Here is a 16181-nt window from a genome sequence, read left to right on the forward strand (position 1 = left end):
ATAAGCCCGAAATCTACCAAAATGTTAATCAGAAATTATATGTCTTCTGTGCCATTTGGGCAAAAGCTTTATTGATGCATATCAAGTATTGAAATCGTTATGTCTCATTGATCGTAAATCTTTGAATCAAATCTTGAGTTGATATTGAAAGTCTGACATATGATACACATATGCTATTGTTGTTCTTGTTCCCTTTTGCTTCTGTCATATTAGTATATATAAAGCATAAGATTATATTGTATCTATTTATCGAATTGACTAAGCGTTATCGCTTATCCCTCTCAATGTTTAACAATTGCAGGTGATGAGTATCCAATATAGTTTTATACTGCTGAAAGATTTTGAATAGTTAATACTACTTCTCTGTATTTTAAATATTCAAATATGTATATTAGATTCCTAGGTAGATATAAAATGTAATAAAACTTAGTTGGTTTGTATCCAATCCTTTGTAATCACTTTATCAATATAAAATATTGTTTTATAAATATGCATGTAGCATGTTTTGAGGAAGCAACTTATGAATAATGTTGGAATAGTATGAAAGTTTGGGTCTTTCATAAATACGAAAATTGGGGTCTTTCATAATCATAAACAGCATACTACGGGTCCATTCAACCATCGGGTTGGAATACCCTAGGCCCGCAACCATCCAGTTGAAATGCCCACATACTATGAGTCCAATCATCATTGGGATGGAATACTCACGGCCCACAACCAACATGTTGGAATGCCCAGGTCTTTTTGCTTTTGCACAAAGAAGATAAGCCTCAACCGCCAAACAAAGATATACACATATAACAGATAACCACATAACATTCTATAGACAAATAAACCGATCTAACAGATCATAACTGCACATAACATCCTACCTACTAGGATACTGATCTAAAGAATCATAACAACACATACCATCCTATCTACCAGGATATTAATCTAACGGATCATAACAGCACATATCATCCTATCTACCAGGATACTGATCTAACGGATCATAACAGCACATACCATCCTATCTATCAGGATACCGATCTAACAAATCATACAACACCCAAGCATATAACACATCAGGATGACAATCCAAAAAAGGCCAACCTTGGCGCCTTAGACCCTTGAGTATAGTGAGGAGAACTCACCTGACACTGCTGAAGTCTAGCGGATAAAACCCAGTTGCTGGTTGACAAATTCCCGAACTATCAACATCAAACAACACCTAATTAATAATTGGGTTACAAACCCAAGGTCCATCTCACACTATAACAATCCAATAGTCCAGTAATGGGCCAAAGCCCAACATATGGCCTAATTTTCCAAATTAGGCCCAGACCTCTACATGTTCTTTCCTTAAGGCCCATTCGATTATTCCAATCCAATTCCCATGGCCCATTATCACATAATCATAAAGGCCCAATTATGGCCCATCTATGACCTAATTTTTCAAATTGGGCCCAAGTCCTCACATGGGCCTTATCCTAAAGCCCATCTAATTACTTTGGTCCATTAACTTGTTCTTGGATGGCCTATCAGTGGTCCAATCGTTAAAGCCCAATAGGAAGGCCCAAAACAAGGGCCAAGTGAAATTAGGGTTTTCACATGCAATGGCGATTAGGGTTAAGTGCTCCTACTTAACCCATTAAGGACTTAATCTATTAAGTCCATCATTGCCTTAGGTTAAATTACACATGATTATAATTTATTATTTTAAGTTTATTAAATAATTCCCGTGTGTGTGTCCTGATCAATCCCCAAAAATTAGGGTTTTAAGCCATTAGGGTTTTCCAAACCCTAATTAGGGTTTCCTACCCAATATTACCCCATTAATCATTTGGTTGGGCTTTTAGGTCACTTTGGGCTTCTTTGAGCCAATTAGGGTTCCATTGGGCTCACTAGGGTTTCATTGGGCCCATTCTTGTCCAATCATCCCAAACGAGGTCCAAACGCAATCAAAGCACACCGCCACCCAACACTGAGGTCGGTGGCGGCAACCACTACCCTACGGGAGTGGTTTAGACTTTTCTTTCATTATTCCCACGCTATTACAACTTACAACAATACTCAACACACACTCACATAAAACTAACACACACACTAATTACACACAGACACACAGCCGCACCGTGGCGGCAGGTGGTGGTAGAGGGTGGAAGCCACCACCTCACGGTGGTGGTGGTGGTGGCCCTTTTTCATTTCCCAGCCAACAACTACACACTGTACAGCAAAACCAAACACCCACCCGCTTTCTTTCTTGCAAACGGATCCAGTGGTTGACGACGGTAGCAACAACCCAAGCGATATAACGGCGGTGCTGATTTTTACCTTCGGTTCCCGACGATTCTCGATTACTCACGACTACACAATAGCGAATTTGACCCTTCGTTGGCCCCTGGTGGTCGTTCTGGGTGCTCATAGCGTCACAGGCAGCAAACTACGGTGATGGCGGCTTTGTTGGTCGACCGTCTCAGTGGTGGTGCGGCTGGAGGTTCTTAAGGTGGCTTGATGAAAGCTTCCATGGTGGCGACAAAGGCTGAGGGGTGATCTAACGAGAAAACGACGACAATAACGCATGCATCCATGTTTTCTCGGCGTTAGGTTGAGTATGAGGTGGATCAAACGGCTACAGTACTGCATGCAACCACATTTTCTCAACGTTAGGTTGAGGACGAGGTGGCTGCTCCGATGGTTGGAGCTTCGACCGATCAGAGAGGAAAGAGGGAGTTTGGGGTGGTGACGGCGGCTGGAAGGAGGGTATTAGAGTCAAGGTTTAGAAGGAAGTTGGTTAATATACCCTACTCCCTTAACATTTTCCCATAATAGCTAAACCAACCCCTCCAACTTTCTTTTTCTTTCAATTCTAATCCAAAAGTTACCATTTCTACCCTGGCTTCAAGAATCCTTTTCAAATCTAATACGTAATTTACCCAACAACCCCTCAACCAACAAATCCTTTTTAACAGAGGTCCAAACTTTACTTTTTAACCCTGCTTCCATAAATCCTTTCTTGTTCAGTCCAAAAGATTACTAAATACCCTTGACTTACGAAAATCTTTACAAATTAAGTCCCAAAATTACACTTTCACCCCTGGAGATTCAATTCTTGTCATTTGGCTTCCCGAAACCAACACCCCACTAGTTATTAATAAATTTTAGCTCAAATAATATAAAATAATAATAACAATTACTTCCCGGGTTCCGGATTTATTGTTTAATTACTCTACTTAAAACGGGATGTTACATAGGACCATATTTATGGAGGTTGATTGCTATTTCTTGAGATTTGGAATCATGGGGACATGCAAAGTCACTAAGTCCATGACTTTATGACTCTAGAGGTCCTAGATAGCTTGGATCTGTGATTTGATAACATGGCTTAAGCATTAACTGCTTAATGGCCCACTTTTGAAAGCTGGACGCGAACGCCCTGCGTAGTTCCTGGGAACACATTGCGTTCCTACTGAGGCTCGCGATCTGAACTAAGGAGGAATGCCCAGCGTTCCATAAGGAAATGTCATCCGTTCGTTACGATAGTGGGCTTTTTTGGGCCATTTCCTTCGACTAGTTGATTATGGGCCTTAGCGGATTATTCTTTTGGGCTGATAATGGACTTTATTGTATATTGGATTTGAGGGAAGGCCCATTTAGGAAGTTGGGCCCAATCTATAAAATTAGGCCATAGGTAGGCCATTAGTGGGCTTGATAGATTTCGGTCTTCATGTTATGGATTTGGGCCTAGGTCACGGGTCCATTTAAATCGTGGGTAAAATAGTAATTTTACCCTAAGAAGAATTGTTTGGATTTGGACTAAGTGTTATTCAGTAATTGTAACGCCCGTAGATCAGGGCTAGTCAATTTAGAGACGATAAGCATCAAAATGACTTTTTGATGGAAGATTATTTAGAAGGATTAATCTTAACCAAGTTGTAGTATATGTCACAAGGTTTCCGTGCATATAAAGAACGCCAAAATCCGAGTTATAACGAAGAAGTTATGACCTGTCGAAGTTTCGCGACAGAACCGACACGACCAAGCGCGACCCAGCGCGACGTAAATAGTGAATTTAAGGTAGATAGATATCTATCCTTAGTAATCTAAACGAGAGTCGAAGATTTCTTCGATAGTAGTCCAACGATAAAAAGACAGACGAAAACGAAGTTCAGATGAAGGAGTTATGAATTTCGAACGAAGTTTTCTTGTCCCGGCCTACTAAAAATACTATATAAGTAATATACTTATAATATATTAAAAATCAATTCAAAATTAGCCAATGGAGTCTAAACGAGAGTTGTAGAGCATAATCTCACCTTCGCGGCGATATAAAGAACGTCGAAAACGGAGTTCGTATGCGAAAGTTATGAATTTCTGAAGTTCGGGGCGCGAAACCCCAAAACTGTCAGAGCCCACGATGTGGAAAAAGGTTGCCACGACGTGGCAAGTGTCCTGACACCTCCGGGAGGCCCCCAGATGCAACTTAGGATGACGCATGCAGTGACGACCAAGCCCACGACGTGGAACAAGGTTGCCACGACGTGGCAAGGGCCAAATTTGCCCTATAAATAGATTTGAAGGGCCAGCCGTTTAGGGTTGCTATTTTCTCTCTTCTCTCTCCCGTTTTGCATCGATTTGCGTGCCAGAAATACCCCAAAGCCCCGGTATCATACTCTAGCCCCGAGGCAAGTCCCGAGATCCCGAAGATCCCGAGAAGTGCGGTTCCCGAGCCGAAGCTCTGTCCGCGAGAAGTTCGATTTTTGTGGAGATCTTCCAGATCTGCTGAGGATTACTACTTCTGCAAGTCGTAGTGCTGTCCGATCATCTTCTGATCAAGTGAGTGTATACTACCTTTCATAAACACGATAATAATACAAGTATGGTTTGAGTGTATTACATATATTGTGGTTTATATGTGTGAGTGTGTGGTTACTTTCTTCTAACACATAAGTATGAAGTAGTTGCTACGAAATGCGTGCTATGTGTTTATATATTGTTGTTTACTTGAGGTATTGGTGGAATGGATGAACTATATAGATTTTTAACGAGTTAAACTATATATGTATTTTATATCTACAAATATGTTGGGTAGGACATGGGTAGATGAGATCCGTGAGTAGGAATCAGATCAAGAGGTTAGTTTAGATCCGTGAGTAGGGATCAGATCGAGAGGTCAGTTTAGATCCGTGAGTAGGGATCAGATTAAGAGGTTAGTTTTAGATCCGTGAGTATGGATCAGGTAAAGAGATAAACTTGCTTTTAGTCCGGGAGTATGGATTAAGATTAAGTTAATTGTCCCTAGTCCGGGAGTATGGATTGGGCACAGTTATAGATCTGGGAGTATGGATCAGATATGGATTAAGATTAAGTTAATTGTCCCTAGTCCGGGAGTATGGATTGGGCACAGTTATAGATCTGGGAGTATGGATCAGATCAGGATTAAGGCATAGTTAATTGTCCCTATTCCGGGAGTATGGACTGGGTGCAATTAGTGATCCGGGAGTATGGATCAGATCAGGAGGTTAGTTTTAGATCCGTGAGTATGGATCAGGTAGTTTTAGATCCGTGAGTATGGATCAGGTGAAGAGGATAGTTTTAGATCCGTGAGTATGGATCAGGTGAAGAGGATAGTTTTAGATCCATGAGTAGGGATCAGGTAAAGAGGAAAAATATTTGATGCGAGAGTTTAGATCGTGTCATTGTGAGGATCGATGGGGTAGGTTAAAGAGTTGCCTCTATATGGTGAAATTGTGCAAGTTTGAATGTTTTATATTTATAAATATATGATATAACATTGTGGGATGAAAACCCTATATGTTCACCAGGCTCCCAAGCCTGACCCACTCAGTTTTCTTTGTATCACAGGTATTAAATACGAAGACATATTTCACAGAGAGATTTAAAGGAGATATAAATCAATTGTGTAATTAAATGTAAGTTCTGCTTATGCTTATATGTCTGTATCGGAACATGACACCCCGAGGTTTTATTATTGAATGAGAATACATTCTTTTTGAGAAATGATTTGATAAGTTATTATCATATCTTGTTTTGGGAACAAATTCCGCAACCGTATCTTTAAAAGATTACTCTGATTTTATAAAACAAAGCATAAGTAAAATCGGTCTTTTCTGGCCATGAAAATGGGGATATCACAGTTGGTATCAGAGCATTAGTTTAAGCGAACTAGGAATTTGTAGGAAATTTCTAGACTTAAACTTAGAATGCTGAGTAATGATTGTGAGGAGTGTGTCTAAAATATGTTAGGTAGTACACCTAAATTGACACAAGCACTAGTTTATTTTAGGAGTGATGCCTAAAATGCTTTTATGTGCTAAATGTTTTGTGTGATAGCTATATTGATGCTATTATTTGTTCGGATCTATGGTCTGTTGCCGACCGGATCTGGAAACCTTATGTGTTTAGGATTCTAAGCGTACGACTACGAAATTAGAACTAGCATGTAAACGTTTCGGGGTGATAAGGAGATTTATACGTTTATCGTAATTAAAAAAAAACTTTCTTATCTTAAAAATTCTCAATTGGTACACCAAATGTCTGCTTGGTTGTACAAGAGGTCATGGTGAAGACTTGTAGAGATTTGAGTAAATGAAGGAAATGAAAAGGGATTATGATAGTGAATGACACCTATCGGAAGATATCGTAAGAGTGGTGTCATGCCTTTATTTTATGTCTGATAAAATAACGGAACGTTTAGAGGAGTACGGTACGTCTGAAGTACACATTTGATTGGAGGGATGATGGAACGATTGGTGAAATTCTTGAAGTTGTCTCATCGTCTGGTATTTCCATCACCAATCGAGTTGAATTAGAGTTGATGATTGAAGATTGAGCAATGAAGAAGTCCTAGTAGAGTCTAGGGAAATTGTTTATGATTATTTGGACACATTCGTATGTGTTAAATTGTTTTGTGATTTTCTTGTATGGTGACTTGGTCGACTACGGGACAATACTTGGGACGAGTATGAGTAGGTGTGAAAGGTAGTAGATGCATATACTACCGGAAGCACAGGACTCACACTTGGATCAGGGAAAGTCGCAAGGTTACCAAGAAGCTAGTGATTGATTCCATTTTATTCTGGTATGTCATTACCATTGTTTCGGTGATGACTAGTAATATGGTTCTTGTTCCGACCCTAGTGGTCATGTATAAATTTGAGTTTGACTACGAGGTGTATGTTACGTGGTCTAGAGGACCAAGTTAGATGTAACATCTGACTTAAGTCAGAAGGTTGAAGTTAATGCGATTGATAGTGTCGCGCTCGTTGTTAAAAGAAGTTTGTAGGTAGAAATGCTACATGCTGAAATGTGATTATATCGCATTAGAATATGAAGGAAGGTATATTCCATTTTGGAATTTAACTCTAAGAGACCTGAGTCTAAGCATTGCATCATTCGATGAGAGGTCAGTAGAGCACGACCCATCGGTTTGTTACAATAGATAAGGGAAAGTATTTATCCTGAGAAGAAGAAGGAGTCCACAATGAGGACTTATTTGGTAACTTGAAGGTTACGATTGAAAGTACAACATAGTACGATAAGCAGATGCAAGATTTGGCATCTTCTGCGGTCAAGAAATCCATAGAGTTAAATACTCTTTCGAGGAAACATAGAAGTTACGTTTATTACCTAGGATGAATAAATAACGTGTCGAATCATTACGCAAGTCCTATTTCGTTGATGATTCCGGGACGTAATCATCCTAAGGGGGAGATAATTGTAACGCCCGTAGATCAGGGCTAGTCGATTTAGAGACGATAAGCATCAAAATGACTTTTTGATGGAAGATTATTTAGAAGGATTAATCTTAACCAAGTTGTAGTATATGTCACAAGGTTTCCGTGCATATAAAGAACGCCAAAATCCGAGTTATAACGAAGAAGTTATGACCTGTCGAAGTTTCGCGACAGAACCGACACGACCAAGCGCGACCCAGCGCGACGTAAATAGTGAATTTAAGGTAGATAGATATCTATCCTTAGTAATCTAAACGAGAGTCGAAGATTTCTTCGATAGTAGTCCAACGATAAAAAGACAGACGAAAACGAAGTTCAGATGAAGGAGTTATGAATTTCGAACGAAGTTTTCTTGTCCCGGCCTACTAAAAATACTATATAAGTAATATACTTATAATATATTAAAAATCAATTCAAAATTAGCCAATGGAGTCTAAACGAGAGTTGTAGAGCATAATCTCACCTTCGCGGCAATATAAAGAACGTCGAAAACGGAGTTCGTATGCGAAAGTTATGAATTTCTGAAGTTCGGGGCGCGAAACCCCAAAACTGTCAGAGCCCACGATGTGGAACAAGGTTGCCATGACGTGGCAAGTGTCCTGACACCTCCGGGAGTCCCCCAGATGCAACTTAGGATGACGCATGCAGTGACGACCAAGCCCACGACGTGGAAAAAGGTTGCCACGACGTGGCAAGGGCCAAATTTGCCCTATAAATAGATTTGAAGGGCCAGCCGTTTAGGGTTGCTATTTTCTCTCTTCTCTCTCCCGTTTTGCATCGATTTGCGTGCCAGAAATACCCCAAAGCCCCGGTATCATACTCTAGCCCCGAGGCAAGTCCCGAGATCCCGAAGATCCCGAGAAGTGCGGTTCCCGAGCCGAAGCTCTGTCCGCGAGAAGTTCGATTTTTGTGGAGATCTTCCAGATCTGCTGAGGATTACTACTTCTGCAAGTCGTAGTGCTGTCCGATCATCTTCTGATCAAGTGAGTGTATACTACCTTTCATAAACACGATAATAATACAAGTATGGTTTGAGTGTATTACATATATTGTGGTTTATATGTGTGAGTGTGTGGTTACTTTCTTCTAACACATAAGTATGAAGTAGTTGCTACGAAATACGTGCTATGTGTTTATATATTGTTGTTTACTTGAGGTATTGGTGGAATGGATGAACTATATAGATTTTTAACGAGTTAAACTATATATGTATTTTATATCTACAAATATGTTGGGTAGGACATGGGTAGATGAGATCCGTGAGTAGGAATCAGATCAAGAGGTTAGTTTAGATCCGTGAGTAGGGATCAGATCGAGAGGTCAGTTTAGATCCGTGAGTAGGGATCAGATTAAGAGGTTAGTTTTAGATCCGTGAGTATGGATCAGGTAAAGAGATAAACTTGCTTTTAGTCCGGGAGTATGGATTAAGATTAAGTTAATTGTCCCTAGTCCGGGAGTATGGATTGGGCACAGTTATAGATCTGGGAGTATGGATCAGATATGGATTAAGATTAAGTTAATTGTCCCTAGTCCGGGAGTATGGATTGGGCACAGTTATAGATCCGGGAGTATGGATCAGATCAGGATTAAGGCATAGTTAATTGTCCCTATTCCGGGAGTATGGATTGGGTGCAATTAGTGATCCGGGAGTATGGATCAGATCAGGAGGTTAGTTTTAGATCCGTGAGTATGGATCAGGTAGTTTTAGATCCGTGAGTATGGATCAGGTGAAGAGGATAGTTTTAGATCCGTGAGTATGGATCAGGTGAAGAGGATAGTTTTAGATCCATGAGTAGGGATCAGGTAAAGAGGAAAAATATTTGATGCGAGAGTTTAGATCGTGTCATTGTGAGGATCGATGGGGTAGGTTAAAGAGTTGCCTCTATATGGTGAAATTGTGCAAGTTTGAATGTTTTATATTTATAAATATATGATATAACATTGTGGGATGAAAACCCTATATGTTCACCAGGCTCCCAAGCCTGACCCACTCAGTTTTCTTTGTATCACAGGTATTAAATACGAAGACATATTTCACAGAGAGATTTAAAGGAGATATAAATCAATTGTGTAATTAAATGTAAGTTCTGCTTATGCTTATATGTCTGTATCGGAACATGACACCCCGAGGTTTTATTATTGAATGAGAATACATTCTTTTTGAGAAATGATTTGATAAGTTATTATCATATCTTGTTTTGGGAACAAATTCCGCAACCGTATCTTTAAAAGATTACTATGATTTTATAAAACAAAGCATAAGTAAAATCGGTCTTTTCTGGCCATGAAAATGGGGATGTCACAGTAATGATAGTCGAGGAGTCGCGGGAGCAGCCGATAGAAATTTCTTTCCGAGAGATTCAGCAGCCAGCTTTGTGAGGTGAGTTTCCCTCCAGTAGGAACGGTTCGAAGGCACCAATGTCGCGCCCGTTTATGTAGGTTAGCATATGTCAGGCTTAGGCATGATGCCGGGGTTAGCTCAATGTAGGTTATATGTTTCCGGACATCGGTCTGATGTCGGGAAAGCCCGAGGAATGTTTGTATGCTCGATGTCTTCGTAATTCTTTCATGTTTTGTTTATGTGTTCCGAGCTTTGGCCTGATGTCGGGGCAAGCCCGAGGAATTTTTAGCCTATATGTTATGTTTATATGTTCCGGGCTTCGATCCGATGTCGGGGCAAGCTCGAGGAATGTTGATTTGTTATGTTATGTGCCTATGTTATATGCTTGATGATATGTTATATGTATACCAGATTTCGGTCCAATATCGGGCAGGGCCCGATGTCGGATTTGTCCGATGCCGGGTAGGGCCCGATGTATGGGGCAAGACCCAATCTATGCTATTATGTGATTATGTGTATGATATATGGTAATTTTGGGAGACTCACCAAACTTCGTGCTTATAGTTTTCAGATTTGGTTTCAGGTACTTCGACTAGTAAGGGGAAGAGCTGGGGATGACTGCATGGCACACACCATAACTTTTAGCCTGGTAGGATTCACTCTGATGTTTTAACATATGATTTTGATACATTGACAGATGTTATGATATTTTTGAGATACACAATTTATGGCTTTTTGATACTTATGGTTTTTATTAATGAATTATAATGAAAATTTTGGACTGTATTTTTGGAATGTTTCATTTTGGAGAAATGTTATTAATTTAGAATAGGAAATATTTTAACATTTAGGATTTGGGTTGAGCCGGTTGTCGGTGTTAGGAGTTATTTAGACTGCATTCAGATTGTAAGGTGAATTTTCATCACTGTACTTATGGGTCGAAGGCACCAAGGTCGGCACATTGGATTGATATCCTGGTTTTACCATATATTGATATGCTGTAGTGATCTATTAGATCTGTATCCTGGTATATAGGATGTTGTTATACTGTAGTGATCTATAGATCTATATCCTGGTATATAGAATGTTTCCATGCTATAGTGATCTGTTAGATCTGTATGACCACCTGTATATGCTAGCTATTGATTTTTATGGTATATGTTGATATGTGCTGGTGTACCGGTTTGAGGCGGTCGTGCTTTGTGCTAAAGGGATAGATATCCAGGGCGATCCGGATAGACTGAAGTAGGGGTGAAAACAAGCCAAGCTACTCGCAAGATACCAGGGATCGACTCGGTAAAAGCTCAACTCGAGATCGATTTTTATCGAGCTCGAGCCTGAATTTAAGCTTGTTCATTAAACGAGCTCGAGCTCGAGCCTGTGTAACAAAGATCGATTAGACTCGCGAGCCTAAACGAGCCTATATATAATATATTTTATTTTTTATAATTATATTTTATATATTAAAATAGATATTTGGAAATTTATTGAATTAACAATTAGGTTTTGGGTATTAGGGATCGATGGAATTTCATTCGTTTCAAATCAAAAGAAAATGAGTTGCCACTATTCACGTTCCTTCCCCATTCTATGATTCGAACAATCTAATCATCTGATTGTTATCAGCGGCGAGCCGACGAGCATGATACCACAAAGACCACTCGACGACGATCTTCCACCAGACCATAACCCTGCGTCCCTGGCCTTCAATCGAGACTCGCTAACCTCGTTCTGCTGTGATTCGAACATTCTAATCAGGTGATTGCTAAGCACGTACTACGAACACTACCAGACAACGATCTCCCATCGACGTTTGCCCTCCAATCGAGCGCTGCTGTCCAACATCGAGCACCATTGTCCGAAATTAAACACCTTCAATCCGTCCGAACACCGGCCATTCATCTTCAGTTCTTCACAGTAAGTTTTTTTTCCGTTGTTCACTCATCTATTTTTTTTCCTACTGATTCGATGATAGCATTTTAATTGTTCTTCTCATCTATTTTTTTTCTACTCATCTGTTTAGTTCTTTAGTTTTTCTCGGTGTGTTCTCTTTTGTCTCCTGGGATATATTGACTTGGTTTAATTGAAATACCATTTTAATTGTTTGGTCTAGATTCTTTTTCACTGGATATTAATTATAGACCCTTAACAGTAAAGTATATTGTTTAATGCTGATGAACTAAGTATGCTTATTAAATGTACAAATTTTGACAAATATTCTTTCATTAACCATGCTGTAGATATTATGGATGGTGATGTGAGTTTAGATCTAATGGAAGGGGTTGAGAATAAGGAGAAATTTGCTGCCATAAATATAGATGCTGATGAACAACCAACTCCGCATAATCATATTCCAAGCGAAAATGGCAGTGATAAACACCAAAATGCAGAAATCCACGGGGGAGAAGAGGAAATAGTAATTAAATGAAAATGAAAAAAACATCAACGGCATGGGATGGTTTCACTATAGTCACCCTATCAAATGGTACCAAAAAAGCTTTGTGTAATCATTGTAAAACAAAGCTAACTTATAGTGATAGCGAGACTACATCAACATTAAAAAGGCACTTGCTTATATGCAAGCCACATAAAGGTTATGAAGAAAAGCAGAATTTATTAAATTTTCCACATATTAGGTCTGATGGGGATCCAGGACATGAGAAGCTTCCTTCATTGATCAGGCTTGATGCAAAGTATGACAATAACAAAATGAGAGAAGCAATAGTTACTTGCGTGTTGGGTACTAAGCAACCTTTTTCTGTTGTGGATGATGATTTATTCGTGCATATGATGAAGACATCTACTCCATTATTTAAGAGAACAAGCAAGACTTCAACCAAATAAGATTGTTTTAAGATATACAAGCATGAGAAAAAAAACACTAAAAGCTTTTATAAAAGCAACCTCAAAAATCAGTTTGACCATTGATTGTTGGAAGTCATCTCATCAGAAGATTGAGTACATGGTTATCACAGGGCACTTTATTGACCATAATTTGAGGTTTGATTTCCTTTTATATTTTTAATAAGCTTTTTCCATTTTCTTTATTATATTTATATTGATATCTGGACTTGATTTTGTAGATTGAAAAAACGTGTCTTGAGTTTTGTACATGTTCCTCCTCCTTGTATCCGGATTTGATATTGTTCATGGTATTTATAAATGTTTGAAGCATTGGGAAATTGAGGACAAGATATTTACGATATCTGTAGATAATGATGCATACAATGACAGGGCATTGAGAAGACTGAAAGAAATCTTTTCTAGAGTGAGAAAACTCACGTGTGGTGGTAGGTTATTTCATGTTAGATGTTGTGCACACATTTTGAACATTCTTGTGAAAGATGGTCTTGCTATGATTGATTATGTTATCGGGGAAGTTCGTGAGGGTATAAAATATATTAACAATTCTAAAACGAGACTTCAAACATTTTCAAATATTGCACATCAGCTACAAATACAAGATAGAAAGTTATTGCTTGATGTTCCAACATGATGGAATTCAACCTATGATATGTTGTCGGTTGCATTAAAATTTAAAGATGTATTCCCAAGGTATATATTAGATTTTAATAAAAGTAATTTTGAATGTTGTGGTTTTTAGGTTTTCAAATATTACACACACTAAGTTTTTTTTATTTAATTTTCATAGATTTGCGGAGTACGAGCCACATTTCCATCACCTGCCAAATGATGAGGAGTGGGCGCATGTGGAGAGTGTATGTGAAATCTTGAAGGTTTTCATGGTGCATATTACCTTTATTTTAGTGTTATTTTAAATATTTATCATGCGTAATACTAAAGCAACTTATTTTCAGGTATGCATGAATGTCATTTCTGGAAGTGATTGTCCAACATCCAATCTGTATTTGATTGAGGTGTTTAGAGTAAAAGAAACTTTGGATAAAGGTGCTCTACCAAAAAATGATTTCATTAAGACTATGGTGACTAAGATGAAGGAGAAGTTTGACAAATATTGGGGGGAGTGCCATCTTGTTATGGCGATAGCTTCAGTGTTAGATCCAAGATTGAAAATGAAGTTAGTAGAATTTAGTTTCCCAACCATATACTCCAATGATGAAAAGAACATTGAAGAAGTCAAGAAAGCACTTTATGAAATGTATGAGGAGTATTTGGAAAAACATGATGCATCAGTCCGAGAAGCTACAACGCCTGCAAATGGATGTGGACGAAATGAAGTGTCAAAAACAACATCACTCGGGTCAGGATTGGAGGCTTTCGGGGAGTTTATAAAAAATACAGATTTGGAGAGACCAGAAAAGTCAGAATTAGATATGTATTTGGAAGAAGGTGTTTATAGGAATCAGGGACAAAATGGAATGGATTCATTCAAGGCTTTGAAGTGGTGGAATGCTCATAAACTGAAGTACCGCGTTTTATCAAAGATGGCTATGGATGTGCTTGCGATCCCGATTTCTACCGTTGCATCTGAGGCAACATTTAGTGATGGGGGTAGAGTAATTGATCCATATCGATCTTCATTAGCATCGGACACTGTTCAAAAGTTGATATGTGGATGAGATTGGATCAGACATTGTTATGGAATCAAGAAAAAATTGAAGGTACATTTGATAAACTTAAAACACATGAACTAACAGTTGAATATTTAAATTTATTAACATTTGATCGTGTTGGTGGGTTCTTTTTACAGAAGGAGGAAACGCCCATTGAGGTTTTATTACCTACAGGGACAAGTAATACTTAAAGGTGTAAGCCATTCTATTCTACTTGTAATCTTGGTTGTTTAATTACATTATATTGCACATCTCATAAAATGTTTTATTTTGCAGATTTTGCTGGATTGAATTTGCTTCTAGGAAGATTGACTTTTGAGTTTTGATAATATGCTATGTTAAAATTTAATCATTTTATAGTATTTTTATAATTTGAACTTCCATGATAGGAAGACTTTCTTTTGGATGATTTAGTTACATTTTAGGTTTGTTTGTTGGAGTTTAAAACTTATGTAATTTGATGATTTTATTTAAGCATCTTGGTTGGAATTTAGGTAGTCCGCACATAGTTGAAAATTAAGTAAATTCGTGGTTTTTTTTTGGAGTTCATTTTGTAAACGAGCTTTTAACGAGCTCGAGCCAAGCTTAAGCTCGTTTAGGCTCAGTTAAACAAAATGAGCCGAGCTCGAGCCGATCTCAAGCTCATTATTTTGGGCTCGAAACGAGCCGAGCTCAAGCTCGAGCCATACAAATTTTAAGCGATCCGAGCTCGAGCTTGGTCAGGCTTGGGCTCGGCTCGGCTTGGCTCGTTTGCACCCCTAGATTGAAGGCCTGCGAGGTGGACCAGTCAGGCCGAAAGGCGTGAGGCAATCCAGTCATGATGAAGGCTATATAGGCATGTTATTTGTTATGTTTACGTGGTAGTACATTGGGGAACTCACTAAGCATTAACTTACAGTTTTAGTTTTCTTTTAGGTACTTCTAAGGACCGTGGCAAGGCAAATGTGTGACTGTACACATCCTTGGTTTTATGTTGATTGGATCTTGGGAGACTCTGATTTAAAATAATGTTTTAGGAACAAAATGGTTTTGTAAACACTTCTTATTGGTAAATGGGTTGTTTTGAAAACTTTAAATTTGTTGTAATTCTTGAGATGTTACAATAAACTTTAACAAGTGTGTGCTCCACACCTTCATTGCTTGTTTAATGTTCATCAAGATTGATTTCGGTCAACAAATCCATCCATTACATTTATATACAATTAGTAAAACAATTCACCAAAAACTTTGTCAATTAGGAATTATATTATGTGTTGCGGAATTTCTTTTTTCTAGAAAGTGTTACAAAATAGATCAAACTTCAAAATTTTGAGAAATCATGTATGTTATTTCAAAGTACCCTAATTTTCAAAATGTGAAGAAGTTGTAAAATTCCTTATAGTTGAAAAATATACGGTTTTGTTGTCTATTATATGAGATTAATTGCTTAGCTAATCCACGTTCCACACAACCTAAATATCTATTAATTTACTTCCTTCGTACTACAATTTTTCATAAAATATACAATAGTGCATTTAAGAGGTCAAGAAAGATAAAAGAGTTGCAAGGTATGCTAATGCCAACTCA

General features: G+C 38.4%; 1 protein-coding gene across 1 annotated transcript; it reads left to right on the forward strand.

Moving 5' to 3' along the window:
• Positions 1-12946: 12946 nt before the first annotated feature.
• Positions 12947-14941, forward strand: LOC145057150 (zinc finger BED domain-containing protein RICESLEEPER 2-like). Its single transcript, XM_079004930.1, has 8 exons — positions 12947-13080; positions 13164-13188; positions 13253-13469; positions 13623-13635; positions 13733-13799; positions 13899-14558; positions 14633-14795; positions 14892-14941. Exons 1-8 carry the CDS (start codon positions 12947-12949, stop codon positions 14939-14941), a joined length of 1329 nt encoding a protein of 442 aa, XP_078861056.1.
• Positions 14942-16181: the final 1240 nt, after the last annotated feature.

The sequence above is a fragment of the Lactuca serriola genome, chromosome 1 (genome assembly GCF_051521515.1).
Source record: "Lactuca serriola cultivar US96UC23 chromosome 1, Lser_US96UC23_V15, whole genome shotgun sequence".
In the NCBI taxonomy this organism is placed as follows: domain Eukaryota; kingdom Viridiplantae; phylum Streptophyta; class Magnoliopsida; order Asterales; family Asteraceae; genus Lactuca; species Lactuca serriola.